The 17,694-nt window shown below is 41.9% G+C and overlaps 1 protein-coding gene across 15 annotated transcripts in view; it reads left to right on the top strand.

Moving 5' to 3' along the window:
- Window positions 1-4,956: 4,956 nt before the first annotated feature.
- Window positions 4,957-17,694, top strand: part of ZDHHC20 (zDHHC palmitoyltransferase 20) — an 83,209-nt gene continuing 70,471 nt past the window's right edge. For 6 of the 15 annotated variants that reach the window (XR_012016325.1, XR_012016324.1, XR_012016328.1 and 3 more), the window contains exon 1: window positions 4,957-5,148. Coding sequence is in view for 2 of the 15 variants with exons in the window: in XM_072795790.1 (XP_072651891.1) it covers window positions 5,031-5,148 (118 nt within the window). In the remaining 13 variants the exon portion in view is untranslated. Of the gene's footprint in view, window positions 5,149-13,097; window positions 13,117-17,694 lie in introns of those variants that run through there. The other 9 variants (XR_012016321.1, XR_012016320.1, XR_012016322.1 and 6 more) reach the window with 4 other exon arrangements.

Genomic DNA, 17,694 nt, shown 5'->3' on the forward strand with positions numbered 1-17,694 from the left:
GGTACTTATTTTTGTTTATTTTTGCATTTTCCTAATGATTAGTTCTGTTGGATGTCTTATCTGTCATTTGTATTTATCTGGGTTTTTTTTTTTTAAGATTTTATTTATTCATGAGAGACACAGAGAGAGAGAGAGGCAGAGACACAGGCAGAGGGAGAAGCAGTCTCCCTGTGGGGAGCCCGATGTGGGACTTGATCCCAGGACCCCAGGATCACGCCCTGAGCTGATGGCAGGCACTTAACTGGTAAGCCATCCAGGTGTCCCTTGATATCAACCCCCTTTCAGATATATGATTTGCAAATATTTGCTCTGATTCCATTAATTACCTTTTCAAATTGTCTTTACTCTTGAATGATCATTTCTCTGGCTGTGGAATTTAAGGATATTATTTTCCCTCAGCACTTTGAAAATATTACTTCAAGGTGCCTAGGTGGCTCAGTTGGTTAAGCGTCTACTTTTGGCTCGGGTTATGATCCCAGGGTCCTGGAATCAAGCCCCCTGTCAGGCTCCCTGCTCAGTAGGGAGCCTGCTTCTCCCTATCCCTCTGCCTGCTGCTCCCCCTGCTTGTACATGTGCTCTCTCTCTCTGTGTCAGATAAATACATAAATAATATTTTTAAATATTGCTCTATTGTCTTTTGGCATTGGTTATCGATGATGAGAAGACTGCTGCCAGTCTAATCAGTGTTCCTTTGGTATTTGACTTTTATGCCTGGAATTCTATGAGTTTTTTCTTTAACCTAAATGTTCAATAGTTTCACTACTCTGTGTCTAAGAAGAGATTTATTGTTATTTATCCTGGTTGATAGTCAAGTAACCATTTACCAAAGGACTTATGTCTTTCTTCAATTCTGAAATTAATCTCTTCAAAACTTGTTTCTTTAATATTCTCACTCTCTTCTGGAACTCTTAATTGAAATGTATGTTGAAGCCTGTTAATATATGTGTTTTTCCATATTAAGAAAAAAAACTGTGTTGTGTTTTGCATGAATTATTCGGCACTCTCTTCCAACTTGCTAAGCTCCTCTTCTCTAGTGTCCAGATTACATTTATCTATTGTGTTTTTAATTTGAGAAGAATATTTGGTTATTTTGAAGATTCCTAAAAGATTATTTTTCAAGTCTGCCTGCTCTTTTTCCATTTTTGTTTATTTTTGTGTGTGTTTCACAATTTCTTGTTTTGTTTGGATAGAAGTTATTCCTTCTTCTACTTCTTTGGGCATGCTGTGTAGTGTTTGAAAAGTCTGTAAGACTGTTTCACAAAATTAATTTTACTTTGAGTGAATTCAAGTTCTGATTGTTTTTATTTGTGTTCTTTCCTAGTATAAGATTTCTTTGTATGTTTTGGTATTGTTATTTGGTTTCGAATTTGTGAGTTTGTGTTTTTTTCTTCACTCTTTTCATATCTGTATCTACCTGGTTTCCATAAACTCTGTCCAATAGTTTCACAGCTGCCTCTAGCTGCCCTTATTCTTCTCCAGCTTTTAGTTCAAAACTGAAACTTAAAATGGCATTTTGAGATTCCTGGCTAGTGGTAATAAGAGAGACACCAAATATTGAATCACAAGGCCAGCTGGCTGTTTGGTTTATTTCCAGGTCAGGGAGCTGCAGTGTGTCCTCCAGCCTCTTTTAAGAGCCACGGTCCTAGAGGTTGAGCACTTTTCCCTGCCCCCTTTGCTGAGGGCTGAGAAGATTAGAAGTTGGGAATGGAGGCTTGAGCCTCAGTTTGTCTGACTCGTTTTTTATTCTTAGATTCATATCTATTATTGCTATATTTTTGGAGCAGAGGGATGTGTCAAAGTTGATCAGAAGTCTTAAACAGCTTTCTTATCACTTTCTTCACTGACACACCCAAGTTCAGGCCGCCACACCTCTTGTTTGTATGACTGAAACAGCATTCTAACTGGTTTCTCTGCCTCTAGTCCATTTATTTCCTCCAGTCTATTCTTCCCACTAAGGCCAGGGGGACTGTTAAAAAATGTCATTCCATTCATATCACTACCCCACTTAAAATCTTTGAATGATACTCTGCTGTCACAATCAGTAGCCGAGATGGTGTAAAATCACCAGCCCAACATGGAAAAGGAAAGAAGATATTTAAGTTGCTAGCTCTTACTGATTACAGGCAAAGGAACATTAATTCATGTCTAGTCATTTAAGATAGAAACAGGATCCCTGGGTGGCGCAGCGGTTTAGCGCCTGCCTTTGGCCCAGGGCGCGATCCTGGAGACCCTGGATCGAGTCCCACGTCGGGCTCCCGGTGCATGGAGCCTGCTTCTCCCTCTGCCTGTGTCTCTGCCTCTCTCTCTCTCTCTCTCACTGTGTGCCTATCATAAATAAATAAAATAAAATAAAAATTTAAAAAAATCTAGAAACATGCTCACAAATAAGAAAATAAAAAGGATAAAAAATATGTGCGTGATGGGGTGCCTTGGTGGTTTAGTCGGTTGGGCATCTGCCTTTGGCTGGGGTCATGAACCCAGGGTTCTGGGATTGAGCCCAGCATTGGGCTCAGTGGGGGAGACTGTTTCTCTCTCCCTTTGCCGCTCCCCCACTCATGCTCTCTCTCTCTCTCTCTCTCTCTCTCTCACACACACACACACACAAATAAATAAATAAAAATCTAAAAAAAAATATGTGTTGTTATGGGTTGGATTGTGTTCCCAAAAGACCTGTTGAAGTCCTAACTCCCGTACTTTAGAATATGACCTTATTATTTTTTAAAAATATTTTATTTATTTATGAGACAGAGAGAGAGACAGAGACACAGGCAGAGGGAGAAGCAGGTTCCATGCAGGGAACCCAACTTGGGACTGGATCCTGGATCTCTAGGATCAGGCCCTGGGCTAAAGTTGGCGCTAAACCACTGAGCCACCTGGGCTGCCCAGAATATGACCTTATTTCAAGTAGGATTCTTGCAAGGAATTTGTTAAAATGAGGTAATACTGGAGTAGGGTGGGCACTCAATCCAATAGAGAATAGACATAGAGATACAGACACAGGAAGGGAAAACGTGACAAGAGAGGCAGAGATTAGAGTGATCCAGCTGCAAGCCAAGGAATGCTGAAGATTGATGGCTACTACCAGAAGCTAGGTAATGGGCAAGAATTAGCCCCTATGGTTTTCAGAGGAAGTACAGCCTGCTGTCACCTTAATTTAGGACTTCTAAACTGTGAGACACTAAATTTCTGTTGTGTTAAGCCATCCAGTTTGTGGTGCTTTGTTATGGCAGCCCTAGGAAACTTCTACAGGTATTAAGCAAAATGGTACAACAGAAATGAATCATTTCCAGATAAGAATGCTGGAAGGCATGGCATTTGTACTGAGCTTTAGTAAGATGTTTTTTTATATACATAGGTGGCAGGAAGAGAAAAGGCTTTAAGTTATGGTCTTCATGCCAATCCAAATTCCAGCCTGAAGCCTAACTTTCCTAAGCAACCCCTCTGGAAAACAAGCTGAATGTGATTCACTTTAGTGCCTTTAACCTACTGTCATTTTTGCCACTAACATGACTTTCAATATACAAAATCTGGGAGAACAAAATAATTTACACATGCTTTATTATTTCTACCACTGGTGTGCTGTAGTTAAATATTATCTCCTTTCACGACCTTTATATCACACTATAAACGGGGGATATCTGTCTCATAGAGACTTTAGTGAGTAGTAGCTAATGAAAATCTTAGTCTAACAAGAATAGACATGATAGTAACTGGAAATGAGGCTTGGAATTACTCGTAATGCTTCTGACCTTGTATTATGATGTCTTCACAGTGATGCTTCTAGGTTGTTATGACTACAGGCATTATTTAGCAAGATTTCCCAGTTGTAAATAAACTCAAGATTTCAGCAGTGGTTTAGGGGCAGGGAGAGGGCTGTTGCTCCCTTTTCCACAGCTCAGTTTTAGATTTTTTTCTTTTTTTTTTTAATTATTTATTTATTTATTCATGTGAGAGAGAGAGAGAGAGAGAGATTGAGGCAGAGACACAGGCAGAAGGAGAAGCAGGCCCCATGCAGGGAGCCTGTCGTGGGACTCGATCCCGGGTCTCCAGGATCACACCCTGGGTCAAAGGCAGGCGCCAAACCCCGAGCCACCCAGGGATCCCCGAGATTCGGGTTTCAAATCAAAGTGACAGACTGCACACGGCTTCCCTCCTAAATCACAGACATCCACCAGTTCAGTTCCATCGTGGAAAAAATGATAGCGTGTCCCCGTGGGGTCCCTCGGGCGCCCCCTTCTCCCGGGGAGGGATGTTCAGGTAGGGGTTTTCATCTGTCAGTTCCGCCTGAAACATGGAGCAAATCACTGCAAAATACAGGGATTCTTAACAATAGGTATTCCTCGCCCGCAGCCGGGGTGGCTCGGGCCGGTCCTATCCGAACACGGGCCGCACCGGTCAGGGGCCGCAGGGCCCCAGGAGACCACGTTCTGTACTGAGAGGCCCGAGGCCCACGAATCGGCCGAGGGACCGTTCCCGGCGGCCTCCCGGCGTGGGCCAAGCGCCCCCAAAGCAGCTCGCTCTCCCGGTCGGCGCTCGAGGAGGCGCCTTTCGTCTCGCGGGTGCCCCCAGGCTCACTTCCTCCTCTCCTCCCCCGGCCTCCTCCGCCTCCCACCCCGCCAGCCCAGCCACACCCCACGGGCCGTCCCCGAGGCCCCGCCCCACGCTCGGCCCCGCCCCACGCTCGGGCTCGGCCCCGCCCATCGGGGCGCGCCGCGGGCTGCGGCGGGCGAAGGCGGAGGCGGGGCGGGGCGGGCGTGGGCGCGGGGGGGCGGGGGTGGGGGGGCGTCGGGATGCCGGGCGGGGGCGGGACCTGGCCGGGAGCGGCTCGGGGAGGAGTCGCGGAGGGGCCTCCCGTCTACTCTTCCGCGGGCTCGGGCTCGGGCTCGGGCTCGGGCTCGGGCTGGGAGGCGGGGTCCGTGGGCGAGGAGCGGCCTCGAGCAGCCGAGTCGCCGTCGCCGCCGCCGCCGCCGCCGGGGCCCGGGCGCTCCGCTGGACCGTGGGGCGCCGGGCGCAGCAGCCGCCGGCGGAACATGGCGCCGTGGACGTTCTGGCGCTGCTGCCAGCGCGGCGTGGGCTGGGTGCCGGTGCTCTTCATCACCTTCGTGGTCGTCTGGTCCTACTACGCGTACGTGGTGGAGCTGTGCGTGTGTGAGTACCGAGCCCCCGGCGTGCGCCTGCCCTCGAGGCCCGCCGGGCCCGGCCCCGACCCCGACCCGGGAGCAGGCCGACGCGCCCGGGGCTTTGTCAGCGCGCTGCGGGGCGGCGCGGGGCGGCCTTGGGGGGCGGCCTCGGGGGCGCCCTGGGGGCAGGGCGGTCGGGGCGCCCGGGCTCCGGTGGCTCCGGGGCTGCTGGGTTCGGACGCGGCGTGTCCTCGGCGGGGGAGCCGCGTGTGTGTGTGTGTGTGTGTGTGTGTGTGTGTGTGCGCGCGCGCTCACTCTGCTTCTGTTCCTGTTTAGAACGCGGGCATCTGCTCGTCCTCCACCGCCCCAGCAGCGCGGGAAGGGGAGCGGGCGGGGCGGCGGGGAGGCAGGTGGTCTGGTCGCCGCCGGCGGCCGGCAGGTTGGGCCCCGGGGCACAGCACTGCCCGCTGCTCATTTCTGGTGGCCCCGGACCCGTTTAAAGTTCATTTCTTCCGCCTCTGCGTCCACTCACTCACACACAGTGTTATTTTAAGACCGAAAGAAGGAGGGAGAGGAGATATGGAGCCGGGTTCTCTCTTTCCTGGTCTGTCGGTGCTGGAGGTCCGTCTTTCTTCCATCCTCAGACTTTAGGGTTTCGCTTCCGTCCCTGCCAGGGCTCTCGCTAGTTCTTAGTGCACCAGGTTCTCACCGGGTTCCCTGCGGTGGAAAAGGAGTAACACCCAGGATACAGTCCGAGGATTTAAGACCCAGATTTCAGTAGGTGGCCGTTAAAATGGAAAGAAATTGGTTGTCCTCGAAGCACTGTTTGAGGGCCCCGACTGTGTGATAGTGATGAGTACTCTGCCTTACGCGAATTGCTCGCAGGCTTTGGGGGTGCGGCTATTTTAGGGCTCTTCTGGCCTTCCGCTTCTGCTGTGTCTGCTCTTCGTATCAATTCTTCCTGGGAACTGAGGACCAAATAGTAAATGGTGTTGGTACAGGCCATCCCTTGGCATCCAGAGTGATCTAGTTTTAGCATACGCCAGGCCGCGGCTATCTAGTGGACCCTGGTTCTGTACATTTGAAAAAAGCCTCGCGGGGTGCCTGGGAGGCGCAGTGGGTTAAGTGCCTGCCTTCAGCTCAGGTCACGATCCCAGCGTCCTGGGGTCGAGCCCTGCTGTCAGGCTTCCTGCTCAGCGGGGAGGCTGCTTCTCCCTCTCCCTCTGCTTGCTGCTCCCCCTGCCTGTGCTCTCTCTGTCTCTTAAATTAAAAAATCTTAAGGAAAAAAAGAAAAAGCCCCCTGAGGTTGATTGATAATGTGAAATGAAAAGTAGTTGTACCACCCACTCCACTTGCAAGTGGCAGAATGAAGACTTTTCCAGTTGTGGCTCTAGACTTGTACAATTCTCAAATACTTGGTTAAAACTGAGTTCTGCACATGAAAGAGAATGCCTTGGCTCAAAAAGTTTGAGAGGGGGATCCCTGGGTGGCGCAGCGGTTTGGCGCCTGCCTTTGGCCCAAGGCGCGATCCTGGAGACCCGGGATTGAATCCCACGTCGGGCTCCCGGTGAATGGAGCCTGCTTCTCCCTCTGCCTGTGTCTCTGCCTCTCTCTCTCTCTCTCTGTGTGTGACTATCATAAATTAAAAAAAAAAAAAGTTTGAGAGGGTGGGTTTTTAAATGAAAATAATTGCTTTCAACTAAATCATATTGTACCTATAGAATATTTAATTTTAAGGAAAGCATTCCTGTGAATAGGCCCCAGAATAAATTAGTTGTGGAATACATGGACACAAAATAATGGAGTTAATCTGTTGAATGTTATTGAATAATGATGTTTGAATTAATTAAAATTGACTAGATTTAGGTATTTTTTAAAGCTACTCCCAAAAGTGGTACTGATCATAGGATTCTCATCAGCTTGTGATGGTATTTGATCTTATTTACTCTGAAGTGGGCATTTATTCCAAAAGTTGTACCAGTCTTATTTAATTCTGTCAGAAGATTATTCCTACCCTATTCTAATTACACAGTAGTTTTGAAGTAAAGCTTCTGAAGGAACACTAAAAATGTGCATTTATGTTGAAATCTCACAGCTTAAACTGTAGATGGTTTAAAGATTTTATTTATTTATTTATTTATTTGACACAGAGAGAGAGAGGAAGAGAGCACAAGCAGAGCAGTGGCAGAGGAGGGAGAAGCAGACCCCTGCTGAGCCGGGAACCTGGTGTAGGACTCCACCCCAGGACCCCAGGACCCCAGGACCATGACCTGAACCAAAGGCAGATACTTAACTGACTCAGCCACTTAGGCACCCTCCCTTATAGAGGGTTTTTGGGGGAAAAAAAAATCAAAAGGTGAGGTTAAACATACGGAAAGGGAAATGAATATGAATTGAAAAGTATTATGTGTTAATAAGGATGGAGGGGATATTATTTTCATTCTTTAATCCTCCATCTCTGAGTATAGGTATCTCCTCCAGATGTAGGAAATGAGACTCTGAGCGAATAGATTGTTGGTTAGGTCACACAGTTGTTGAGTGGCTATTGCAGTGTGATTTACATATTTACACTACATATAACTTTAGTAAGTCACTGGAACTGTAATTGTTTTGTTCTATGATTGGAGAAGGGTAGTGCATGGGGTTAGGTTGTTGCCCTTTTTGGAGATCATGACTTCAGTTAGGCTTTAGGCCCATCCTTTCGAGATCATACCCCAGGATTTCATTAAGTTAAAACATTCTGCAACCATTAAGGGTCAATGCTTGACAGAATTTTTAAATAATCAGTAATGAAAGCTCTGATAAAGGCCCTATACTTAATTCTTCTAAGTTATCTGAGGTTAACTATGGAGAATTTGGGAGGTCTGCAGTATCACTGAACTGTGTGTGTAGATGAGCATAAAAGTTCATTCACTTTCATAATAACACTATCCTTTAAACTACTTACATATATATTTATGTTTTCATAACACAGACCCTTTCACTGGTATATGTCTATATATAAATTGAGTGAAGTGTGAGTTTAACTTAAAGTGCTGTTTTAGCATTATTTACAATGGAACTGTAACTGTGGAAGCAGCCAAGTGTCCATCCATTGGTGAATGGATAAAGAAGAGATGGTATAGGGTACCTGGGTGGCTCAGTCAGTTAAGCATCTGCCTTTGGCTTAGGTTATGATCCCAGGGTCCTGGAATTGAGCCAGGAGTCCGACTCCCTGATTGGCAGAAAGTCTATTTCTCCCTCTCCACCCACCTACCCCACTTATGTATGTGTGCACACACTTTCTGTCAAATATTTTAAAAAGTGACTATATATATATATATATATATACACACACGTATATATGTGTGTATGTAAAAGATGGTATGTATGTGTATATATATGTATACACATCTATACTCACAATGGAATATTATTCAGCCATAAAAAGGATGAAGTCTTGCTATTCACCCATGTTGTTGTGAATGTGTTGCTAAAGAGTATAATGCTAAGTGAAATAAGTCAGTCAGAGGAAGACAAATAACATATGATATAACTTGTATGTGGAATTTATGAAATAAAAACAAATGAAGAAAGTTAAAAAGGAGACAAACCAAAAACTGACTCTTAATTACAGAGAACAGTTACCAAAGGGGAGTTGGGTAGGGGGATGGATGAAATAGGTGAAGGGGATTAAGAGTACACTTGGCTTGATGAGCAGTGAGTAATATATGGAATTGTTGAATCACTATCTTTTACACCTGAAATTAATATAACATTCTGTGTTAACTACACAAGCTAAATTTTTAAAAATAGTTGCTATTTTAATAGTTTTTAAAGAATCTTCTTAGCTTCTGGGTTTTTTTTAAACTAAATAGGAGAAGATGATTATAATTACATTTTTATTGTGTTAATTTATTTAATGCTCATAAAATATCCAGAAAGTTAAATAATTTGTCCAAGGCCATACAACTAGTAAATGGTATAATCAGCATCAGAAGTGATTTGGCTCTAGAGCCAATGTTTTTAAAATTAACTACTCTGCAAGACTAGTCTTCTTGTTTTTCCAGGTCTGTACACTCACAGCAGATTTCAGTCTCATCTCTGATCTATTTATATAAGGTCATTTTTCTCCTAGAAGATAGCAGCAGAGAAGATTCCTAAATAGCTCAGATCGTAAAAATGCCTGGCCCACAATAGGACATTTGAACAAATAACTTGTTTATAAGAGGCCCTCATTGCTTCTCAGCCTCTATAACTTTCTAATTTTGTAATTCCATACATACACATATGAAATGTGCAACTCATGTTACTGGAAGGAGTAATACTGAAGTCAAAATTGGTAAGAAGTGGGACTCCTGGGTGGCTCAGTGGTTGAGCGTCTGCCTTTGGCTGTGATCCTGGGATGCTGGATCGAGTCTCGCATCAGGCTTCCTGCATAGAGCCTGCTTCTCCCTCTGCCTGTGTCTCTGCCTCTCTCTGTGTGTGTCTCTCATGAATAAATAAATAAAATCTTAAAAAGAAAAAATTGAGTAAGAAGTAATGAATCTAAGATGGTCATCTCACAGGGATGATAAACAGAGAAGTGATGATTAAGTAAATTAGTAATATTGGTCCTTGACATTAAATTAAACTGAAGTCATCTTGATTTTCTTCCAAGGTTGATATTTTTTTTTAAAGACTTTATTTATTCATGAGAGACACAGAAAGAGAGGCAGAGACATAGGCAGAGGGAGAGCAGGCTCCCTGCGGGGGATCCTGATGCAGGACTGGATCTCAGGACCCTGGGATCACTCCCTGAGCTGAAGGTAGATCCTCAACCACTGAGCTACCCAGGTGTCCCCCAAGGTTCATTTTGAACATAAGAATTTATGGGTGGATTGACCAACTTTTACACTTTGGTCAAGGTGGTATTTTTTCGAGGAAAGTGCTAATATAGGTTCCCAGGGTTTTTGTAAATTTTTATTTTATTTTATTTTATTATTTTTTTTTTTTTGGTTCCCAGGGTTTTATCAAGACATCTGTCCAGGTCATTTAGGGTCATTTAGAGCTGTTAATAGTAGATGTGTACATGTAGAGGATCTTAGAGCCCAATGAGATTTTAGAGATGGTCTAATCAATCCATTTATTTTACTTCTGAGACAACTGTTGCATGGAAGAGCTATGGAGTTTGCCCAAAGATGGATATGATTCATCCCTTTTCAGAGAGAAGTATGTAGAGTAGTAGTGTGACCTTTGAGACTGTATATCTAATATTCCAGTGTCTCCTCCATGATTTCTGCAGATTTAAAATGAGACAGATAGCTTAAATGTCAACATTGACCGCAGTGTCTTAACAATCACCTTTGATTTCTTTGGTTTTTCTCCATTATTTTGTTTTCTGTTTCATTGATTTCTTGTCTGATATATATTGTTTCTTTCCCTTTTACTTTGGGTTTAATTTGCTCTTTTTCTAGTTTCTTAGGAAACTCAAGTCACTGATTTGAGTCCTTTCTTACGTGTTCTGTAAATTTATTCCTAAATATTGCTTTATTCACATCTCATCAGTGTTGATATATTGTACTTTCATTTTCATTCAATTAAAATTATTTTCTAAATTCACTTTTGATTTCATCTTTGACTCTTGGGTTGTTTTAGGAGTATGCTAATTTACAGTTATTTGAGGATTTTCCAGATACCTTCTTGTTACTGATTTTGAATTTAATTCCATGTGGTCGGAGAACATATCTTGCATGACTTGAGTCCTTTAAAATGTACTCAGGCTTGTTTTATGGTCTGAAATGTGATCTGTAGTAGAAGCACTTCATGTGTATTTGAGAAAAATATGTTCTGTATTCAGCAGTGCATTTTGCTGTTTGTTGTTAGGTAGAGTTTTCTGTTATGTCATAATGTGCCGTAGATGTCAAGGCAAATTGGTTGATGTTTAAGTTTCCTATGTTCTTGCTCATTTTTTTTTTTAAGATTTTACTTTTTTTTTTTTAATTTTTTATTTATTTATGACAGTCACACAGAGAGAGAGAGAGGCAGAGACACAGGCAGAGGGAGAAGCAGGCTCCATGCACCGGGAGCCGGACGTGGGATTCGATCCCGGGTCTCCAGGATCGCACCCTGGGCCAAAGGCAGGCGCCAAACCCCTGCGCCACCCAGGGATCCCAAGATTTTACTTATTATTCAAGAGAGTAGGCACAAGTGGAAGGGAGGGGCAGAGAGAGAGAATCGGACTCCCCAAGGAGCAGGGAGCCTGATGCAGGGCTTGATCCCAGGACCCCAGGATTATGACCTGAGCTGAATGTGGACACTTAACTGACTGAGCCACCCAAGTGCCCCACTGATTTTCTCTTTGTTCTATTAATTAATTATTGAGAGAGGTATGACAATAAAAATGGATTTGTGTCTTTCTCCTTGTAGTTCTGTCACTTTTTGCTTCATGCATTTTGCAGCTCTAATTAGGTACCATTATTGTGTTCTCTTGGTGAATTGACCTTTTGTCATTATGAAATGGCTTTTCTTATCCCTGGTGATATTATTTCCTTTGAAATCTAGTTGGGCAGATATTAACGTCTACTCATCTTCCTTTTGATTAGTGTTGGCATGGCAGGTCTTTGTCCTTTTATCTTAACTGATTTGTCTTTATATTTAAAATGCGTTTCTTGGGGCGCCTGGGTGGCTCAGATGGTTAAGCATCTGCCTCAGCTTAGGTCATGATCCTGGGGTCCTACTGAGCAGGGAGCCTGCTTCCTCTTCTGCTACCCCTGCTTGTGCATGTGCACTCTCTCTCAAATAGACAAATAAAAATTTTAAAATAATAAGATGCATTTCTTGGGGCACCAGTGTGGCTTAGTCAGTTAAGCTTCCAACTCTTGATCTCAGTTCAGGTCTTAATCTCAGGTTGTAAATTCAAGCCCTGCATTGGGCTGTAAGCTGGGTGTGGAGCCTTTAAAAAAAAAAAAAAAAACATTTCTCATAAGCAGCCTATAGTTCAGTCTTGCTTTTTAAATTCAATCTGAAAAGTTGTGGGGTTTTTTTTTTCCTTTTTTTTTTTTTTTTTTTTGTTTATTGAGTTACAGTTGACATATAACAAACTAGTTTCGAGTATATAACACAATGATTGAATATATAAATATATTTGGTATAATTAAAACAATGATCACTGCAATAAGTGGTTAACATCCATCAACCACACATAGTTACATTTTTTTTTTCTTTTTGTGTTGAGAACTTTTAAGATTTACTCTTAGCAACCTTCAAATACACAACAGTATCATCAATTATAGCACAGTCTCTTTTAATTGGGGTGTTTTGATTATTTATTTATTTATTTATTTATTCATGAGAAACAGAGACACAGGCAGAGACACAGGCAGCGGAAGAAGCAGGCTCCATGCAGGAAGCCCGACATGGGACTCGATCCCAGGTCCCCAGGATCAGGCCCTGGGCCGAAGGCGGCGCTAAACCACTGAGCCGCCCAGGCTGCCCTGTTTTGATCATTTTATATTTAATGTGATTATTTATATAGTCAGGTGAAGTGTAACCATTTGCTGTTTCTTTAATCTGTCCTATCCTGTATTCCTTTTTTCTTCTCCTTTGCCGCCTTTAGAATTATTTTTTTAATGATTTTTGAATAATTTTTTATGATTATTTTCTTTGTTGGTTTATTAGCTGTAACTCTGTTATTTTAGTGATTTGCTTTAGGATTTATAGATTATATCTTTATCATAATCTAACTTCAAATGATATACAGCTTCACAAATAGTACCTTATAAAAACAGTCTTCTAATTCTTCCCTCCCAGCCTTATATGCTATTATGCATTTTTATATTATAAAAGTCACTGTATTGCTACTATTTTGTTTAAACCATTTATTATCTTTTAAAAGATTTAAACAGTATGAAAACAAATCTTCTATAATTATCCATATAGTTACCATTTCTGGTACTTTTCTTTTTTTATAGATCCAGATTTCTTTTCTCATGTCATTTCCCTCTGCCTGAGGGGTTTCTGTAGCATTTATTGTAAGGTATGTCAGTTGGTGATGAATTATTTCAGCTTTTGTATGTCTATAAATGTTTTTATGTTACCTTTTTAAAAAAAGTTTATAATGTATGATTTACACACTCTAAAATTCAATCACTTGAAATGTACAGTGCCATAGTTTTCAGTAAGCTTACCAAGTTGTACCATTCATTTTTAGATCATTTCAGTTACCTTTGTCAGATCCCTCATGCCTAATAATGGTTAATTCCTGTTCCCAGCCCCAGGCAACCTCTTTTCTATTCTGTATTTGTATGCCTTTTTTGGATACCTCATGTAAATGGAGTCATATAGTAAGTGATCTTCTGTGTCTGATGCTTTTTTTTTTCCCCCATGGGTTTTCTATCTATCTATCTATCTATCTATCTATCTATCTATCTATCTATCTATTTATTTTTATTTATGATAGTCACACACAGAGAGAGAGAGAGAGGCAGAGACACAGGCAGAGGGAGAAGCAGGCTCCATGCACCGGGAGCCCAACGTGGGATTCGATCCTGGGTCTCCACGATCACGCCCTGGGCCAAAGGCAGGCGCTAAGCCACTGCGCCACCCAGGGATCCCTGTGTCTGATGTTTTTTACATGTTTTTGAAGTTTCTCTCTGTTGTAGCATGCATTGGTATTTCTCCCCTTATTCTCTGCTTCACATCTAATTTGTATTTTTCTGTTTTTAAAATATATTTACAACTTTATAGAAGAATATTATTTCTAGTAAGCCTCCACAAATCATTTGTGTATTAGAATATAAATGAAGTGTACTTTATTATATCATATTTAAGTATTTGAAAAATCCTGCTTAGAAGATTTCGATACATTTGAATCATGCTCATCTTTGCATCTACTAGAGAGTCTAATTAATATGTGTTGAGTAGAATCATACAGTTATAAACTCACTTGAATTGTGTTTCAATATATTAGAACAAACATCCACAATAACAATATTAATTAAATTATGATTACCAAATATAAATTTCAGTAGTCTTCAGGGTTAAAGGCTAGATGATATTGCTTATTGGTTCTGCAGTTTTGATTCTTTGAAATTAGGTTGATATTATTTAGAAAAAAAAATCTGGCTCCCTATATATCCCATCCCCAGTGGTTACATAATTATAGGACAAGTTAAGACACGAATTAGGATATTTTTTTAAAACCTTCTTATTTTGTTATTTACTATCTGTTTTCAGATACTGGAGTATAGTAATTTCCTATATAAGGTGGCTTTGAAAGCTGTAGTGCCTAGCAGACCTTCTTGTTTGCATTCTATAATTATCCCAGCCTTCTTTCCTTTTTTTTCTTTTTCTAAAGAACAGATTTTTTTTTTTGATTGCTAGTAAATTAATCTGTTCTTATGTTCTATTGATACCAGAAATCAAACTGGTCTGAGAGAGCTCTATAACATGTATATCCAAAAAACCCAACCCAAATGAACAAAAAGCTTTTTATTTTCTTCCAAATAAACTGAACTTTCTTTGGGTCTTCACCATTTCTTGCAAGACAAGATATATGAAGGAGAAGGCACAAGACAACTTAGAAACCTTGGCATACTATTTGGAAGAAGAACATTATGCCCTAAATGATACAAATAAGACTTTCCTTCTCTCCTGGCCTCTTCTAGTTTGTGACAAAGAAGATACAGCATGCTAAACTCCAGATTAATCATCTGCTTGGGTATCTAATAGGCATCTCAGCTTACCATGTCCAAAAAAACCTTCCTTGAGTTATTTTTCTCTACCCCCTCTCCTACCTTCCCAATTCTTCCTACCCTAGCTCATTAAATGAGTTTCATCCTTCTAGTTCCTTGGTTGAAAAATCTTCCCATATCCAATTAATCAACAAATCCTGGTATTAAACCCAGCTGCTTACCACCACGACACCTATATTCATTCAAACCACCATAATCTCTGTCTTGTGGAACCGATTCAAAAACATGCCACAATAATTTTATCTCCTTTCCTCAATCTCTTTAGAGGAGTCTTTTTGCCCACCCAGTGAATCTGGGCTGGCCTTGTACTTGCTTTGATCAATAGAATATGGTGGAAGTGATGAGTGAGATCTGGAGCCTAAGCCTCTAGACAGCATGCTTCTTCTGCCTTAGCTCTTTTGAAACTGATGGCCATGTAAGGGAGTCCAGGCTAGACTACATGGAGAGGCCCAGCCAAGATGAGCTAAGTGCCAAGGCCCCTGATGTGTGAAGGAGGCTGTCTTAGAGTTTCCTGCTGCAGTTGAGCTGCCAATTAACTACAGCTAGTAGAAAAACAGTCTAGCTCATCATAGCTTGAATTGCTGATCCACACAATTATAGGAAATAATACATGGTGGTGGTTTAAAGTCACTAAGTTGTGGGTGGTTATCACATTATCTTTGTCATTGTAGTACTACATTCTTACATTCTGCCTCTCCTTCCTCACTCAACTCCCGTCCTCACTCTGCACCTTGTCCATTCTCCACAGAGCAGCCGGAATAATCCCTTTAAAGTCAATACCAGATTTGTGACTCCTCTCTCCTCTTCTGAAAACCGTGGTGGCTTCCTGTCTTGTTCAGTGGAACACCTAAAGTGCTTACCATGCCCTCCTCCCCTCATTACTTCCCTGACCTAATTTCTTCTCCACTCTTCCTTTGTTTCTACAGCTGTCACACTGGCCACCTGGCTATATTTGATTGATCTTCATTAATTATTTAACCTCTGAACTTGTTCCCATTCTATAAAATGGAATAATACCTGCCTTAAAAAGTAATGTAAAGTTCTTAGCAGAGTAAGCTTTCGCATATTACTGGAGATGGGGAGAAGATTTAAAAGGCCACTAGCATATTTTTTCTTGCCTTCTTCTTTGGGGGACAGGAGTTTTCTTTTTTTATTTTTAATTCTTAGAGTTTGTTTTTAACTCCCCCTCCCCCATCTTTAATGAGTGAAAGCATATTCTGACGCAATCTTTTTTAATATTCTTTTCTTAATTGGCTGTATTCAAATATCATATTCCAAAAGCATGTGCCTATTTTGCATGAGCTGCTGATTGTGTCCAGAGTATGTATGTGGGAGAGTATGTTGTAAGGGAGAGAGGCTTCCACACCATGTGGGACTTTAGGAAGATTAATACCTGACACTATTCTTACAAGCATATAAGCTACACAGATTTAGATATTGCTGAAATGTGCAACACATCTTCCTTAAGCAGATGGGCACCTATACTTAACTGAAATAGTAGGCCACAAATAATGGTGATTATGGTTTTATGGAGAATAGATTTCTCTAAAATACGGATCCATAAACCTTGATGATAAAGAATGTTTAAAATTGTTTTAAAAACATTTCTGTTCTCTGTGCTCTCTCTTTCCATTGCTTCATTATACTTATTAATGTGGACTTTGGCTCACCCAGATGGAATCACAGGAGGAGTACTTTTTATTAACATACTAATTGAACAACATAAAAATAAATGGGAACTTATTAGAAGTAAAGTCCTCAGGGAAGCTTTTTAGACTAACTGCATGAAAGGATATCATCTGCTCCGGGAGGAAGTGATAGCAGTAAAATGTTATTATTGCATATGTCACTGTCAGTGGTGTGAATGTATCCTCAGTGTTTTCTTCTTCCAGATGCTATGTGGTTCTTATTTCTCTGTGGATAACTGGTATACTTTCTACAAGTATTTAAAAAGGAAAAGTGGAGGGTCATGGCTCTGACATGTACACATGTGCCGTGGCTTCCTAACAGTATATTGTGTCCTCCCCCCGCACACATACACAAAAATGCCTGCAAATGTTTTAAAATCCAAGGCAAGAGGAAATCCCTGGGTGGCTCAGCGCTTTAGCACCTGCCTTCGGCCCAGGGAGTGATCCTGGAGTCCCGGGATCGAGTTCCGCGTCAGGTTCCCTGCATGGAGCCTGCCTCTCCCTCTGCCTGTGTCTCTGCCTCTCTCTCTCTCTCTCTCTCTCTCTCTCTCTCACACACACACACACGAATGAATAAATAAAATCTTTAAAAAAAAAATCCAAGACAAGTTTACTACTCCTCTGTCAGCACCCTCCAGTGGCTTTCTTCTTTGCTCATAATGAAGTCCAAAGTTCTTTCTGTAGTCTGCAAGGCCTTAAATGCTCCCAACTGCCACTAATTTTGACTCGTCTCGCCACTCTGCTTCAGTCAAGGCCTCCTTGAATTTCATCTATCATGCCATGCATTGTCCCACCTTAAGACTTTTGTACTCCTTCTCTTTCTGCTTGGGATGCTTTCCTCCCAGATTCCACATGGTTTGTTCCGTCCATCTAGATTTCTTTTCAAGTACCCAGCTATCAAGAGAAGCTTTTCTAACTACACCATGTAAAACAAGTACTTCCTCTTTCACTTTCTCCCTACCTTGCTTTGTGCTTATAGTGTTCTAGGTGCTGTATTTGACACTGGGAATACAAAGATGTGTAGTGTGCGTAGTCAAATACATTTAGACTTCATATGAATAATCCCTGTCTTTAATATTACAGTACTCATTTGCATATTACAAGTTTTATTTTTAAGTTCCAGTGTAATTAACATACTGTTATAAGTTTCAAGTGTACAATATAGGGGCGCCT

This window comes from Canis lupus, chromosome 24, assembly GCF_048164855.1.
Source record: "Canis lupus baileyi chromosome 24, mCanLup2.hap1, whole genome shotgun sequence".
Classification (NCBI taxonomy): domain Eukaryota; kingdom Metazoa; phylum Chordata; class Mammalia; order Carnivora; family Canidae; genus Canis; species Canis lupus.